Source organism: Seriola dumerili, unplaced genomic scaffold (genome assembly GCF_002260705.1).
Source record: "Seriola dumerili isolate Sdu_G_001 unplaced genomic scaffold, Sdu_1.0 BDQW01000309.1, whole genome shotgun sequence".
Lineage (NCBI taxonomy): Eukaryota > Metazoa > Chordata > Actinopteri > Carangiformes > Carangidae > Seriola > Seriola dumerili.
The window spans coordinates 776518-794270 of record NW_019174564.1 but is presented as its reverse complement, the minus strand read 5'-3'; the positions used below and the strand labels follow the sequence as shown (position 1 = coordinate 794270).

At 41.5% G+C, this 17753-nt stretch overlaps 1 protein-coding gene across 1 annotated transcript; it reads right to left on the bottom strand.

The window, feature by feature from the left end:
• Positions 1-4031: 4031 nt before the first annotated feature.
• On the bottom strand, positions 4032-17648 carry ccdc149 (coiled-coil domain containing 149). Its single transcript, XM_022758813.1, has 12 exons — positions 17535-17648; positions 15924-16085; positions 15751-15789; positions 14589-14696; positions 14334-14450; positions 13053-13225; positions 12626-12698; positions 12346-12430; positions 11493-11637; positions 11185-11261; positions 7052-7156; positions 4032-5192 (listed from the first exon to the last, which is right to left on the bottom strand). The coding sequence occupies exons 1-12, from the start codon at positions 17583-17585 to the stop codon at positions 4651-4653; spliced, it is 1677 nt and encodes a 558-aa protein (XP_022614534.1). The 5' UTR covers positions 17586-17648; the 3' UTR covers positions 4032-4650.
• Between the last annotated feature and the right edge of the window lie 105 nt (positions 17649-17753).

Here is a 17753-nt window from a genome sequence, read left to right as displayed (position 1 = left end):
TACAGAATGAAGGGAACACTGCTTGGGAAAAGAAAACACTTGTTCAATATTTTGCTGCTGTGTTTAAGTTACCAAAAATCCTGGAAAGTAGTTCAACCAGTGTTTTTTCAAGTTTAAATCTAAATGTAAAAAAGTTAATGTCAAAATATTGATTGTTTTCTTCTGAAATTTCCAAAATGCTGTGAAATTTTAATGAAGATAATTGAGGACCATCTCATTATACCAACAAGTTTGGTCCAACCCCCGATTCCCCCGCTAGTTGGGGACAGTGGCATGTTCTGCCAGTGCCCCATCACTGATATCACATCACTAGGTCCCGTCGGCTCTTATCGCACTGGACCACCATCTTCTATCTTAATAGAGATCTGACTGTATGCCGTGGCTACGTGCTGACCCCCGGTGTGGCCTTTCTGCTTATCTTCTGTCCGCAAGCTCTCGCTCCTCCAACATCCTGCGACTTTGCTTGCCTTGCTTCCCAGCAGGGCCTTGGGAGCCATGTTGTTGTTGTTGTTGTTGTTGTGGTTGCAGCAGTTTCAGTTTTGCCTCCAGGAAATGTGGAAACTACTGAGGGAGGTCAGAGGGGGCGAAGAACCACAAGCAGCAGGCAGTATTCTGTGATCACGTAAACTTCTATATGAACATGAGGGCTGATAGCAGTCCCAGTTTATTTACAGTACACTTTTTGCTGAGACTTAAGTGATCAGGACAATACTGTCTGTCCAGTAAATATCAGGCCAAAGCTAGCAGCTAGTTAGCTTATGTTAGCATAAAAACTGGAAACAAAACTGGCTGTAGCTTCATATTTAGCCGACATGTATTGGAGAGTGATATATTTATCTTCTCATCTGACTCTCGGCAAGTACTGAAAGTGTAAATAAGACAAACAAAATTAATAGACAACCTAAACCTTTCAAGAGATGCCAAGCCCATGTGGGAGGACAATATCACCTGGTGTCGTCTACCTTAACACTAAATGGCCAATACAAAGTGGAGTAGAGCTTTAGGCTGACACACTTTACCTATCTTCAACTGACTATACTATATTATACTAATTTGGCAGCCGAAGGGATGAGAAAATGCACACAGGAACTGCAGACACCGAATCCACATCAAAGTGCAAACCAAGCAAATGATGCAGTCATGCGTATCGTATCTATGATATATTAGAACTATTAACTGCACATGAAACGAGCAGGAAAAAGGTGACTGACATATTTTGCCCGTTCTTTTCTTTCCTCTATTATCTCAGATAATAACAGCCTTGTCAGCAACAGAGCAGAAAGTTACACTGCTCGAAACACAGCACCTGGGGAGCAAACCTGCAGGGCTCGGCGAATTCGAGTGTCTATGAAGCACCACATGATAAAACTCAGGTAAGCGTAAAAAAGCAAGGTGAGTGAATGAAGCATGGATCACAAGGGCATTGACCATCACTGGAAGGGGCATCTGGTTGGTATAGTAATTAACCCTGCTGAGTGGTTGGCCTGGAAACTGCTGGCTCCAAATGCCCCTGTCCACCCCCATCCCTCAAACCTTTGGAGGACCCAGATATGATGGGGTGTCAAACCCTCCTCCATCCTGCAGCCCCCTGGCTCCCTGGTCACACTTATTAGAGCTGGTGCGCATTGCTGTGACCCGGCTGGTCTTTCTCACTACCCAGACTCCGGGGTGGGATAAGTGGGGGGCTTGGGATCAGAACAAAGCAAGTTGATACTGTGATAAGATTAGCGGTATATATGATATGGTACAACCCATCTCAAAATCTAAAGCATGAAAGGGTAGCAGCTTAGCACAAAGCTACAAAAGTCACAAGACAGGCATGCACACACATACAAATGATTCCTCCTTTGAGCTCTCTCTCAGGCACAAATATAGAGAGGCAAACGCACACCTGAGTGATTTCAGCAGCGTGGGGCCAATCGGAGCATTTTGCAATGCACATTTTTTACTTGCCCTCTATTGGGGGATGTTACTGTCACAGATAAGGGGCTAAGATTAGTTTCTGGCATGGGCTACTTGCTGGTACCATAGCTTCATTTTTATCAGCAGTGGTGATGATTGGCTACAACAGCTCTCAGCTATCCTTTTTTTTCCTCTCTGGGGTCCTGGAGAAGGAGCCCGAATCTATCAGCTGTGTGACACGACCAGATACTGACCAGTCAGATCCTGACGGGAAGCCGTCGGAGAAGCAACGTCTCTGATGAATCTTTAGCAAGTACCAGCACCTAATGCTGTTCCTGTTCTTTAAATGCCTTACTTTACATGAATTCCAGCTAAGATTTGTGGTTTCTGGTAATAACCTCGTCCACATATGATATATTGTGGATTTTTTTAACATAAAATATATTAAAAAAAGATTTTGTGTATGGATTTCCTCAAACATATCTGTGGCATTTCTGTATGCAACTTATTACTTATTGACTGACATATACACCGATACAGATAGATTTGTCATTAGCAAACATTGCTCAGTATATGGGATGATAACACTCTAATTTCTGGTCATCATTTATAGTCACAACTATTTTTCAAAACCTGCTGAAATGTTTCACTGCAACCTTTTTTAGGTTATAATGATAATCAAGTTGCAGTTGAAAAGTGATATAGTGAAAAAGCCTTGCAGGGAATGATTAAAGTGATGGCTAATGGTTAAGGAACTAAAGGCAGGACAGACAATAAATATTGTCAGCTTCAATTCATGTCACAGGAATGTCTCACTAGCCCAAAAGAGTTGCCAATAGGGCTGAAATCTCCCACAGTCGCATCCTCCCTGAATCAGACTATGAATCTCACTACTGGGTTTTTTCTGATAGATATGCACAGCTCACTAATTTTGTATTCATATGCATGAAAAAAAAAAAATCTGGTAAATGACTTTATGAGGAACCCACTGGTATCATCTCCCAATTCAGCTCAGATTCCATCTGGTTTATAAACTTAACAAACTCCTTGAAAAAAAAAAAAAATGCTCGCTGCCGTGTGCCAAATCAGCTGCCTGGCACACGGCCGACACTGGGTACACACCATGGCTCCCTAGCTCGAATTCTGTCTCTCTCCTCGCCTCTATTTTGTGTCAGAGATTAAAAATAGCAAGTGGCCTTCTGCAGAATAAGCAGTTCATGGATTCTGGCTTTGACGCTGCGTCTGCCTGGAGAGGCCAGCTGTCACCTGCATGCAGGAAGAGTAGGCCTCACCACTGATTCTCAATACACAGTGGGCTCTGGACTTTGGCTGGAAGACAAAACGGGTGTGTCTGTGCATCCATTTTACAGAGCTGGAAAACTTCTGGTCTTTATAACTTTGTCTTTTTTAAGTTACACAACCAAACTGCAGTGCTTCTTGAGTATGTGTTAGCATCTTAAGATGAGTTTGAATATTCCTATGACAACTCGCTGTAGATTTGTGATGCTGGAACAATGCTCTCCCAAGGCTGGAAGGAAGAGAATCAAGTTAAGCTGCTCTAATCTGTAAAACAATCAAAAGACCGAGGCTGCTGCATTTAGAATTAATGAGAGACCAACCTTGTGAACACTTAGAAATTAGTCAGAGTGATTTTCTGCGGATTTGGCCTCATTTTCTGGTTCAGAACATTACCATCAAACAACCCACATGTGAGTCTGAAAGCTCAAACAAATATTACACCCAGTTCACAAAGTCAGCTTCTGTGACAGAGGTGAAGTTTCGATCAGATAAAACTCCTACTTGTGTGGTTTCTAGCTTAAGGAGGGGGCTGATACAAACATCAGTCAAGCTTTCAATGTCAGTACACCAGTGGTTCCCAACCTTTTTGGTCAGATATATCCTTGTATTGACCACTGCTGGTCATACTCCAAATCTCTGAATTGATATTATCAGTCACTGCACTAGACAAATCAGATATTTTGTCTTATCTTGTGTTTAAGCTACATTACTGTAGTTGCATCAGTTCGATTACGCTTGCTGGAAAGAAAAATAACAATCAACAATACTGCAGGTTTATGCATTTATATTTATAAATATCATTAAATATTTTCACATATAAGGCACATGTAGTCTCATCTGAATATCAACTTCTAAATGAGGCAAAATAAAAACTGAATGATTGGTAAGATTCACCCGTACAGATGAATAGACATCAATAGAATCTCTTATATCAATATTATTAATTTACACAAGTACAACACATTCATTACAAGTTTTGGTGAGCCAATTTGGATCCCCCATGAGAGAAATGCAGCGCTCAACACTTATTGGCATCCCCTAGGAAGAGGAAAAGAAGCAAACAATTGGGATTATCTTATCGCAGGGGAAAAGAAGGAGGGAATATGGGGACCTGGAGTTGAGGCTGCCATATTTGTTATTTTCAAAGCTACACTCTTCCTGTAGGGCATGAAGTTTGCAACTCCATTGATTCCAAGATTGTCTGTTCCTGCGCAGTAACAAGCCTGTCTAGATACAAATGCACCTCCGGCTCTGTCAACGGTGGATGAAAAGTGAAAGTGTGAAAGTGTTTTCTCTGTGTTTTATTGACTAAAACAGAGCTGTCAGGCGGAACAGAGAGCTGGTGAGCGGTGGCTACGTTGTGAGAATGCAACTAGGGATGATTAATGCAATCATCAATAAGGACGACACGGATAAGGATTTAAATAAACTTCTTTCTGTGACTTAACATCATGCCAGGTTGTCACTATGACAGGTGTCACTCTGCGCTCTCTCCCCTGTACTTGACACCTCTGTGCCCTGGTTCTCTGGAATTGACATAGAGACTTCTACATGTTCAGGTACATTATTAGACTCATTGTCCTGGGTTTCGCATGACTGATGACCCACCTCTGAATGATCGACAGAGGCTTGTTTAATTGGAAGCCACGGAAGGTCTGATTCAGTGGGCAGCACATCCAACGCCAAGGCCGCCTCTTCTCCTTCCTCCACCGTGGAACCTAGTTCTTCATCTTCAACCCCTTCTACCTCATGCCCTGCCTCTTCCACCGGACTTCGCCCATCCTCCAGCTCTAGGGTGGCGCCATCTTCAGTCAGGGTCACTATTTCTCCCCCTCTCCTGTCAATCCCATTCGTCTCCACCCCTGCTAGAGGCTCCAGACTGTTGAGCAGCGCAGGTGTGTCTTCCCTGCTGACGCCATCTGTGCCGAGGTCGCTGCCAACCGTGTGGCATTCCCACGGTGATTCATGTGAGCTCCTGTCGTCTGACACAACTGGGAGATGGGAGATGAGACAACTGGTCATTTTAATTGCTCCCTTGATCTGTGGTCGTCAGAAAACAAGTACTTTTTGCTCTATTGTGTTCCTCTAAATATAAGACTCTGCTTTTTGTTAGCTGGCAACATTAGCGTGACCTCCTACCAAAAAACAAATGTGTGTTTTGCATTAGCTTGTAACAACACCAACAATAATATCTTGTATTAAAAATATGGTGATTATGTTTCTGATGAACTGTTTAATCATTCAGTTAATCAGAAACATCATAAAACTGTGAAAAATTCACATCACAGTTTCCCAGAGCATCAGCTGACATATTCAAATTTATGATTTTGTTGGAACAATCATCAAAAACTCAAATGTATTTAATTAACAATATTATCAAGGCAAACATTTGGAATTTTTTGATGATTAATGCTAAAATTGAATAAAACAATAAACTGATCATCAAAATTGTTGCGATTAATTTTCTGAATGGCAGAGTTTTTAGAGTTTATAATGTATTTTAAAAGGAGAAAAAACTGAATATTAAAAACAATTAAAAACAGCCAGTAACAATTTGGTAAATATTAACAGCAATAGACATTTAGATTTCCACGTCTTCTTTGATTATAAAGCAGATCTAAGTTCTGTATTGACACTATGAAAGTATCAAAACACTCACACAGACACACACACAGCCTGTATTCAGAAACGAACTTTCAGGACTTCTGTAACTTTGTGATGTCACAACAAAGCAGCCCATCTTCTGATTGGCTCACTGACCTGTTGTTACTAGAGCTGAGAGTTACTTAAAACCACAAATATATCTTCTTATGGATCTCACTTCAAACATGTAAAATATGGGACATTACATGTTACATTTAACATTGCAGTAACATACAGTAACATTACAGCAAGCAATCTTTGTCCTTATGACAGCTGACAGAAGAGGTGACAAGAATATACGTGTCTTAGACTGATGCACCAACAAGATGTCTAATTTAGCACATCCTGCTTTTTGTTTGCTCTGTTTTCTATTGATGGTGATGATAGCCTAAGATTGTAATATATAAGCAGAAAGAAAAATGCTACAATGTTACAAGGAGCTTAGTACAAAAAGCCCTTTGCCTGTTGATTCTCAGGGCAATGTGCTGCGTCTACCACTTCATCATTCATGTTGTCTTTTCAAAATGCAGAAGGAAACATAAGAAAAACTTTCCTCTTTTGGGGCTATACCTCTGTGTCAATGTAGAAAGTTATTTCAATTACTTATGTGACTCAAGTGCTTCCATGGCAACAGGCTAAATATAGCAGCAGTGCCCCAGACAACGGGACGCAAGACAAGTGTGACGCCCCGCATCTCAGCAACAGCAACAGCTTAGTTCTGCTTCTTTCTGCCAAAATATGCTCTCACTTTGGTGATTACTGACCCATATTTGTGGATGTGCAGGGAGAAAGGTTAAAGACTGCACACAGAGTCCCAGCCACCTTTTCCCACACACACACACACACACACACACACACACGCACGCGCAAAAACATGCAGGAAGAAAGCAACATTACTTGAACTGGCATCCATATTTATGCCCCCCCACCCACCCCCCATTCCCTTTCAAAGAGAAGATGGCAGAAGTTTCTGAATGTCAGCGGGCGAGAATTTGCTTCACATTTCCAAAATGCCATGGCATTTGGGCAGCTTGCACCAATGAGAAGCAGAGAGGAGTGGAGGCGGGAAGGGAAAGGACTTGGGTTAAACATGGAAGAAAGCAAGGAGCGTTTAGCACGTAGTGGCTAATTACAGTGTTTATGCCGTTAGCGGTGGGTGCTCTTATCAATGGGAGGAGAAGCCAGCTACACACAATTACACACTCACCTTTGGGTGGCTGCACTCTGGGCTGCATGTTTGGCTGTGATGTGGCACGTGTTGGATGAAGCTGTGGTTGAAGGTTTTCATTCAGTGTGATACTGTCTCGCGTCCCTGTAAGACCACCACCACGGAACATACAGTCGCCATTACTTTCACTTCCAAATGACAATAAAAAGACAAAGTGACATGAAGTCTCATTCAAGCACAAGTATGATGCTGCAACGTGGGTGCTTTCACATAGCATACAAACGCATGTATGCATTGCAGTGCTTACAGGAAGTGGCTTCAGTTCCCTGTCATCTGTCTTCATTAGTGATGGCTGCGTGCCTCTTAGGCTGACACCATATGCTACTCATAGGAGACTGTGCACTACCAACCAGACACCACAAATACACACACAAAACTCTACGCACAGAAGCATGTAAATCTGTAAGCGTGCACATCAGCATTTGCCTCAGAGAAACCCTGTGAATAGGCACAACCCGGCCTGTTTCTCTGACCATCCAAGTGTGAGGCACAAAAACAAACAGAAGAATGAGAAAATGGATGACTGGGTGACACGATGCGTGAGAATCATGAATGGTGAACGGAGACCATATTGTTATGAATGCAATCCATACTGTTATGGATGCTCAGTGTTTACACTGACGTGGGAACAGTGAATGAGGAAGCAGGGTGGGGGCTGTTTGGATTCTGAGGCTTCTACAAATAGAGAAGCAACAAAGTCGTTGGTTGTCTGAAGAGTTCCTTTTCTTCTTCTACAGAGACTATGATTTCAATCGTCATGTTTTTAAAATGAACCCTGTTCAGGTTTTTTTAGCAGCACAGCTCTGGGGATGACAATCTCTGTCTGTCAGTCCACCACTTTAGTCCAGACTGAAATATCTCAACAATATGATGGATTGCCGTGAAACTTTGTACAGACATTCATGGCCCCAAGAGGATGAATTCTAAAGACTTTGACGTTCCCTGGACTTTTCCTCTAGCGCAACCATGAGGTTGACATTTGTGATTTTGATTGAAATGTCTTAGCCTCTACTGGATGGATTGCCATGAAATTTGGCAAAACATTCATGCATACTCTCAGGATGAATTATGATTTGCTGATCCTGGGTCAAAATTTCAATAAGTTCTTTGGTTTATGATCAGATATAATCGATATAATGAAATTTCCCTACCCAAACTCTGACTTTGCCCTGAGCTGTATTTGTTTTTGAAGCAAATAACAGATTCTTTGATGTTGTAGTATCATGCTACAGCTGTCTAAAGACAAAAGAGTCCAGAGGCAAGTATTTCCTTCATTAAGCTCAGATAACTGGCCTGAAGCGTTAAGCTTAGGCCACTGCATCTGAGCCAGTTTTTAAGTTTTGAGAGCGGGACCTAAGGGGAGTTCTGCAGACTGCCTTTTAAAGCCAATAATAAGGTGGTGCTGGTTATCAGGTATGCAGAGCAAGGCCCAGGCTCAGCATAGCAGTGTATTTCCTAGAGGCTGACAGCACAGCAGGCAGGAAGCACCAGTGACTTGACCAGTCATCTAACCACCTCACAACCCTCTCACACACATACAACATACTGTATATGCGTATGCACCCATCCTGCAAAGATGACAGACCTTTCTGCTCGACATGACACCCCAACATATCAGATCATAAACTCTACATCACAAACATGGAGACAAAAAGATGAGACCGGAAAAAGTCTGTCACTGAACCAAAACCGAGCTACACGGGTGCGTTCAGTATCCACCTCTGTCCTTTCGATATCTGATGCACTCTGTGCTACATTTCAGCTTGCATTCATTCAGCTTTGGGGGTGGGATGGACTAGGGGGTGGACTGGAGGGATATATCAATCACAACTTTATCTGACTCACTGCGTCAATGTGATTGTTATTGTTTTCCGCTCTCTCTCACCCGGAGACAATGTAGTCACCCCTAGTGTTCTCCGGGCCTCAGGTAGGCAGCCAAGGCCCCTTTATCCTATCCTGTTTGCCTTTAATATCCATCAGCCCAACTTCATATCACATCAAGGCCACAGACGCTCACATCTCTCTCGATATCTCTGTCTCCCTAACTGTGGTGGACAGCGTGGTCGTCAGGCACTCTGGGCCCTCGCCTACAAATTCCCTAATAACGGCACATTCCCCTAAATGTGTTTGTAATGTGGGCAATCATTTTCAGTAATGGATGCTTGTCAGTTTTATGGCAGTGAGAATGACGGTCTCATGACAGGGCACCTCCATCCAGCCGCAGCCCCTCCACCCTCTCGCTCTGGCTCATACACGACACAACATCTCCCTCCAGTGGGGACAAGAAGGAACTGTTTTTTTGGCGGATCCGGTCTCCTGGTTGAATTAGGAAGGAGAGTGTTCAATTTTTATATTTTAGTTTGGTTTCCCTGAGGATGGTGGGGGAGTTGTTTACAGGAGGGGAACAGTTGGCAGTCGTGTCTCTTAGCAAAATATGAAGGCTGTTACAGATACAGTGTACATCAAAGTATTTCTTTTACAGGCCCATACAAATGCACGAATGTGAGTGCAAAAAACAAAGTAGGTGCTGTATATGTAATTGTGATTTTGAATACTAATATTTGCATCATAAATTTTTATTGTGCCCCAATATTTAAAGGAGCATTTCTCCACTGTCTCACATACAAGAGATTTGAGAGCATATTTCTCTGTTTATTTCTCCTCTCACTCTTGTTTGGTTTGGTTTGTCTACAATGCCTAGACAAATAAGAAAACTTTCTGCTTATCAAAATCAATTTTTTTTTCTCTGACAGTCTGCAACAGATATCATTCTATTCTATGACAGCCTTCAATCTATTTGTATTTTGATTTTTGATTCAAATTCTTGCCGGTGAGAATCCGAATGTATTTTAAAATGTGCAAACAAAACAGTAGCGTGCTGCTTTAAAAAGGTCTCCCCTGCCCTTAAAACATTCCCAACCCCAATTTTAGAAAAATTATCCTTTTTTTCCCTCTGGGCGTAAAATTTAAGACAGATCCACTGGACCAAAAGAGCCAGTGTGAGATATTCAGGTAGCCTGGCTCATTCAGTGGTGTCATGAGCGAACACATGAGCGGGTGGTCAATGGAGTCGACACATTGCAAACGGTGGGCATGAGGTGACATGCTTTCTGGGCGTCTGCCCAGATTTGTCCTGGCATGACATAGCGGAGGGCATGGATGGGCTAAGTGGGGCAGAAGGAATACATACTCCCAATTCCCACAGATACACGGTAGGTCAAGCCTGAGACGCAGCGAAAGAGGAGAGAAAGACACACTGTTATGAACATAAAAACCTCATTAATGTATTTAGATTAAAAAGAGAAGAAGTGAAATACATGTACAACCAGCTGTCTGGCTACAATTAGATAAAACATCCTTGGGTTATTAATCACGAGCAACGTATTTGTATTTGTAAGTGTTAAAAAAACATTTTCTTCAATTTTTATAACAAAATATTAATTATAAAAAGGGACAGAAATTGTGGCACAGTTTACCATCAGATAATGCCAAGTTTGTTTTTTAGGGTATGCAAAATCTCTCACACACACACACACACACACACACACACACAGTGCTGTTTGCTAATGGTGTGGTATGATTGCAGGTTCTTCTTCTCTGTGCAGGAATATTGAAACAGAGTCTCTCTAAGAGTGCTTACACACAGAGATTGAGATTGCATTACGTATTTATCACCTTGACGGTCATTTCATTACAAACCACGGCTACAATTTTCTTTGACTTTGCTATATTTCCATATTCTTAAAACCCAGTTTACTAGCTGGATTACAAAAATTAAAAAGTCTAAAAAATTGCAAGGTGATAGACGAGCATGATCATTTTATACACAAACCACAGTAATTTGTATCCATCACAAATTGCTGCGCTGCTAAAATACAGCTCATTAAGAAAGCATGCACTGAAGTGAATCACCAGTTGTTTGTTTTATACTTTCATACTTTCATACTGGACGACAGTAAAATTACTGTTATTACTCTGTAATTGTTTAATAACTGGATTGAGCTCAATGTTATATTGAATTATGGCGAGATCGTTTCAAGATTTCAATAAGGAGACTACAATGTATTTTTTTTTTTTTGATGGAAGCTTTAACACTTGGACTTGAGACCCACCTGGAAGGCTCCACAGTCCTGAAACCTCCAAGGTCTTCAGCTTTCTTTCCAAATCTGCAACTCTGTTTCCGAGGATCCTGCAGACCAAGTAGAAAGGGTCAGGATCGCTTGGGACTGATGAATAGTGTGTGCATGTGGAGTGTTTGCCTTGGAGGTGGAGGAGGATTCTTAGAACAGGTAGGCAAACATCGTAAGTGTGTATGGTTGTTGAATTCAAAGGCTGACCCTTATGAAGCGGTGCTTTATGCAGTCAGCGGAAGAGCAGGTGAGGGTTCCTCCAACATCATTATCATGTGGCTTGTCAGTACCTGTTGGTGTGCCTCTGGTGCTGGATGACCAGATTCTTCTCATGGATGGTCTCCAGCAGAGCTGTGGCCAGGGACTTGAGGTCGGAGATGGACTGAGGTGTGGCTGGCAGGCTGCAGCCCTTCTCTTCCAGGAGCATCTCCTGGACTAAAACAGAGAAGGGAAAGAGTGGGCAGAAGAAAAATACGGGTGAAGCAGATAAAAGAAAGAGAGATGGGAAGGGAATGGAGGGAGAAGAGGAGTTATTTTTATTAGAAGCCAGAGAGCTAGTGTGAAGAAAACATGGCCTCACGCTATTGGATAATAACTTACAGTCTGCCAATAATGCAGCAATAAAACTTTCACAAAATTTTAAAAAATACATAAAAGAGAGAACAGGGTGATATAGCAAGAGACAGGGAAAACAGCATGACAAGAGCAAGACAGAGAGTTAGAAACAGCTGTCTACTAGGTGACACTCCTAACTTTAACTCCAGAGCCCACTGTGCTGCTTCTGCCAGCAACTGTCAGTCATCATGGCAGGCTCATTTCCCTGCCAGTGGTGCTCTCTACCACTCAGAATACAATTAGTAACCCAGCTGGTGCCCGGGCGGTGGCTTGAAGGATCGGCAAAAAAAAGTTTCATTAAATAATGCAATGATTTACGGCTAGAAACAAAGGTGTTTTAAGACAGTGATTTGTTAAACTGACGAAAGAATCAGTTGCAGAGTTTATCTGATCAAAAACTAACCGACATGCTCTAAAACAGAGGTGATGGAAAACATTTTGTACAGTTTTCAGATCCGCTGCTCTGGCATCTATCTATGTCTGAGTTGAAAGAGAATTCAAAGCGAGCGGAACCGTTTGTGTTTTCACCTTGTTTGGCGGAGAGGACTCCAGTGAGGGGACTGTTGTTTGATTTCCCATATGTGCTGGAGTTTTTCCTCCTCTCAAGAGCTGTCTGTGGGGAGGAGAAAACGAAGAATAAAGCTGGCCCTGCCATGTTTGATGAACATTTTAAATAAAAGCAACCTCTTTTACTCTTAGTGCATATGCATGAGAATACAAATTTTAGTGATTTTGTCAGGATTCATAAGCCTAGAAAAAAATAATTAAATTTTACTTTTACATTTTAATAGAGACGTGCCATCTGTACCTTGTACTTCATGATGTTTGATTTTAGCAGATTCACCTCCTCTTGCAGTTGGCTGAAACGCTCATGCAAATACCTACAGTAACAACGATTAAGATCAGAAGAGTCAAAACACATACAACATGATTGATGAGATGAGAATGCAGATTACATGCAAAACATAACATATACTACTTGTTTTAAGATGAAGATCAAAGAATCATCACTATTTTGAATATGAAACATGGAAAACTGTTGAAAGAAAAAAATAGTAATGAGATTTCTATATAGTTTTATACTTTGGTTATGCTTTCACTCTGCAGCTCATAGAACACACATGGTTTCTCTAGAAGCTGGAGAGATTGAGAACTACAAGGGGATCAGGCTTGAAATAATGAGACTAATGACAGTGGTTCTGTCTTCTACATATCTACCTCTGTGTCCCACTCACCTGTTTTCCATGCAGAGTGCGTCCACATCAATAATGCGAGCCTCGCGGTTGCCCAAGATGTGGTTGAGCTCCATGTTGAGTCGATCAGCCTTCTCCCTGAACACACTGCGCTCCGCCTTCACGTCCTGCAGCTCGTCTGTCAGAGCCTTCATGTTGTGCTCCATGTCCTCCATCTAGAAAAAGGCAATCAGGTAAAAAGTGCTTGTAAGAGAAGTCGCTGAAAGGTTTAGGTGACAGATGTTTCAAAGTTTTGTTTACTTAAATAGAGTTTGCTGAGAGTGCACACGCTGTTTTCCGCATTCAGCAACTTGGAAGCTCCCAACTGTTTACAACTGTGTGGCTCCACTAGAGCAGATAGAAATCATGTGCCTTGCTCAAGTACACCTCAACAGCAGGTTTAAAGGAGGGGAAAGTATTGTTTCATCAGTATAACACAATCCAAAACCACACCACCACAGTCTCAAAAAAAGCAAACATTATGAGCCTCATAAAGGCAGTACGTACAGCACTGTGTTTGTAAGAGAAGAGAATGACGGTAGTGGTGGGGTTAGAGTATTTCCAACCGAGGAAAAGAGAGGAATGTCCCTGATGCACAACGCAGAATGTGAATGAACTGTATAATGAACTACTGAAGCTGCTTTTGTTTAAGAAATCTATGATGGGTTTCTCTCTGTATCATTAGTCTCTTTTTGACCAAATAGTTCCAGGAACTACAGAGCCACAGGAACTTCATTCAGAAACCTAGGTAGAAAATAAAAAACTAAAAATCATTTTTGCACATTAGGCAGAATTAGTCCAGTAATGGATTAAGAGACGACGGTAGCAATTCTGCACGCTCTCTCTCTTTTTAACTTGCTTCTTTTATTGTAGTCGGGAAGCTGACAACATAAATTTGTTCTTAATGTCAATAAACATTACAAGAAATCTCGTAATTCTCGTATTGATACTAGTGGCAGCCAGTCCTGGCTTATTGTCTGTTTAAAACTGTTCACAAGTTATAGCATTTATAGCAAGTTTAGGTTTGCACTGAAAATATGTGAATGTGACATAAAGGCATCAAGGTTTCATATGGTTTCCTTGGTTTTGGATGACAATTTTGTAAAAAAAATTCAATAAAAATTAAAAAAAATAAGAGAGAGAGAGAGAGAGAGAGAGACAGAGAGAGAGAGAGAGAGAGAGAGAGAGAGAGAGAGAGAGAGAGAGAGAGAGAGAGAGAGAGAGAGAGAGAGAGAGAGAGAGAGAGAGAGAGAGAGAGAGAGAGAGAGAGAGAGATGTATAAACCTGTAGTCCCGCTCTCTCTAGCTGGCGAACCAGATCCTCACGCTCATGGGCAGGGAAGTGGCGCACCCCCACCTCCTCATCTCCCAGCCTCTGTCGAGTAATGGTCATTCTTAGGAGCTGTAGAAATAAAAACATGTTAAATTCACTGCCTCTCTCAAACACATTTATACAGGCACTAGAGTGAGGGGTCAGGTGAATTGAGTGGTATTTAAACTGGATGTACGTTTATGTGTGTGGTGCCACCGGTAACCTCACCTTGTTATCCCCCTGGGCCTCCGCAAGCCTCTGAGTCAGCTCCTTCACCTCCTCAGCGAGCTGTTTCACTCGCTCCCTCGAGTCTCTCAACAGCTGAGCCAGGTTCACCTGAGGAGAAGGTGGAGAAGACAAGAAAAAACACGAATGGACAGAGAAGGAGAAAGACATAGACTACATGGTCAAAACACAGCTGGTGACGTGCCTCTTGATCCATAATAAAGAGAGTGCAGACACACCAAAAAAAAAAAAAGACATTCAATCTTCAGCTCAGAGAAATAACATACAGAGGAGCAACTGTTAACATGCAGGAACAATTGTGCGTCATCAAACACATTGAGCCCATAGGAGTAAATAGATTTTCAGGATCAACAGAGTGCAAAGACAAAGATAGAGCATCAGACTGAGCAAAAATTACACTAAATTATTTCTTGGCAATGGCAGATTTCTCCCTTTTATTTATTACGCTGAGAGCAGTCACAACTCGCTTCACAACTTTCACAGATGGCACACTGAACATGTGAAAACAAAACTAACACAAAAATACAGTGCTTCACATAATAAATTGGCTGATATATATGCTATATGAAAACAGAATTCTAAATAATCACTATCAGAACCAGAAAACCCTCTCAGTCTATTCCTAGTCTAAATTTCTACAACCAGTTTACAAGAGTCACATTATTTACTGTGTACAAAAGCAAAGTAGTGTTCATGTCGGCATTATCCTTTTCATAACGCTGATGTGTGCTTGTTGTTTGTCCTCTAAAAAACAACAGTCCTTTTTCTAATTCTATTCCACAGCCAACTCTTCAACTGTCGTCATACAGGAGTCCTACAAGACAAATCCACCCTGACATTTCTCCTAACAAAAATGATGTGGTCAAGTGTGTGTCTTGAACCTTTGTGAGCAAGTATTTATTGTGAAATGTCATAAATGACTCTTCAAGTCTACATGGAAAAGTTGACCTATTCAGTGTCACTAAGTCAGCATGTGATCTGTGTTTGTTTAGTATTATGAGGTTGTTTGTCCATTGTGATCCTGTATTTAATGTGACCTCTGGTCACAGAACCACTTGATTTAAGCACACCATAGAATTTACACTGTAACATAATGAAGGCAAGTATTTTTAGCACTAATGCAAGTAAGAAATCAGCAACTTACTTGATTGCGTTTTTCTGGTGGCAAAGACGGATCACCATCCTGAAACATGAAGAGAATTATACGACTAGAATAAGCTTTATCATCAGATACAACTTGCAAATATTTCATTATGCATACATTTGTCTTCAAGCAAGAATAAGCTGGTTGAACATGGACAAATAAACATCACTCACAATGAGTTCCCTGTACTTCTTCTTGAGTCCCTGGTGACGCTCCCTCAGCTGGTTGGCCATCAGCTTGTACTGGTCTCTTTCCTGCTGACAGGTATCCAGCTCTTTAGACAGAATGAGCAGGGCCTCTTTCTTACTCTCCAGTTTACGTTTACACACCAGGAACTATCACACACCCCATACACAAGGACAGAACAGAGAGCAGAGATATTATCACTTACAATATAATGGATACGGTTAATTGTAGCTGTATGTGCTAATTTTGCTTTATAATTTCCTACAGTCTCTACTGTGAGATGGAAATGGTCAAATTACTTGACTGCACACATGACACCAACCCAGACCAGTTCCCCACAGGTGGAAAAACACATACTGGAACCAAGTGTTTAAAGTGCAGATAAGACACAGCAGAAGGGAGAGAGTAAACCTTGATAGCTGTCAGACCAGCTCATAACCAAATTAAACACCACCTGCTTTCACAGAGGTGAATATAGCAGTGTGTAGTAAAGTTTGTAGTATGGTTTGCACCCCAATCATGCTATTCCTTTATGTAAAGATGCATCTAATGATTCATCTAATTATAAATTAATCTGACAATTATATTCTCATTTTCTAAAATGTCAGAAAATAGAGAAAACGTCATAACAGTTTTCAGAACCCCAAGGTCATGTCATCACATTGCCTGTTTTCTGTGACCAACAGTCCAAAACCTAAATATATTGAGTTTAATATGACTTAAAACAATGAAAGCAAACATTCTTTTGAAAAATTACCAAAGCAATCCGATTATGAAAGTAGTTGCCAACTAATTTCTGATCAACTAATCAATTCGACCCGTTTCAGCTCTACTGTTATGCTCTGTGATAGAGCCATAAAGCGTCATCCAAATTTAAGAAAGAACAGTTGTTTTCATCATTAGAATATCAGTCATGTCCTCCAATTACAGGTTGGAAGTTCCTTCTAATCCACAGTTGAATAAACAGTCCCTCAAGGCAGCAAGAATCTCTGAATATCTGATTTACTCATTCAGTTTTTCAATAATGATTCAAATATATTATCCCTACCTGACCAGGTATTGTGGGTCACTCAGCATTAATGTTTTTTGAATGTAGAGTGCAACTGATTACAGCAATTTAATTCATATTGAGAATCACAGGTGAGTTATCTAAAAGCTGTTTTCTTTTTTTCCATGAATGCATTTTAGCGGTAGGCTATATAATGCTCCTTACAGTCAATTTATGGGATTATTTACGTTTTAACCTCCAAATAATATATTCACAACTATTCATATGTCCATAGCGGTCGTATGTTAAGAAGTAAATCTGGTCCCACAGGTGGGTGATGTATCTGGTCTATATCACTATGTGTGTTTAAGAGGTGGGCAGGAACGTTACTGGGGTCGGTTGCTATCGGCCTGACAGTGTAGCATGTTAGCTTAACCCATCCATAAGGAGCCTATGTAGCTAAAGACGGAAAAGTTGAGTTTGCTATGAGATGTTTAACAGCTCCTGTGTATTAAGCCAATAGACTGAAGCTCGTTCCATATGGAGCAGGGAAGCGTCCACGACAGCCCGTCTCTGCAGCAGCTTTTCATGGTATTCGGTGCTCACTTACCTCGCTGACGAGCCCCTGCCAGTCACTCTCACTCCTCTTAGAAGACTGCATTATCCAAAATATTATACACAATGTCAAGATACAGGCTGCCTCTCAGCCTCTGTTCGAGCTGCCTCGCCGACACCTACTCTGTTTGTTTATCCTGCAACGTCACTTTTGGTGGCTCTGCTGTCAAGTCGCGCGCGATGAGATCAGAAAAAAAACTTCCGGTACACGAAT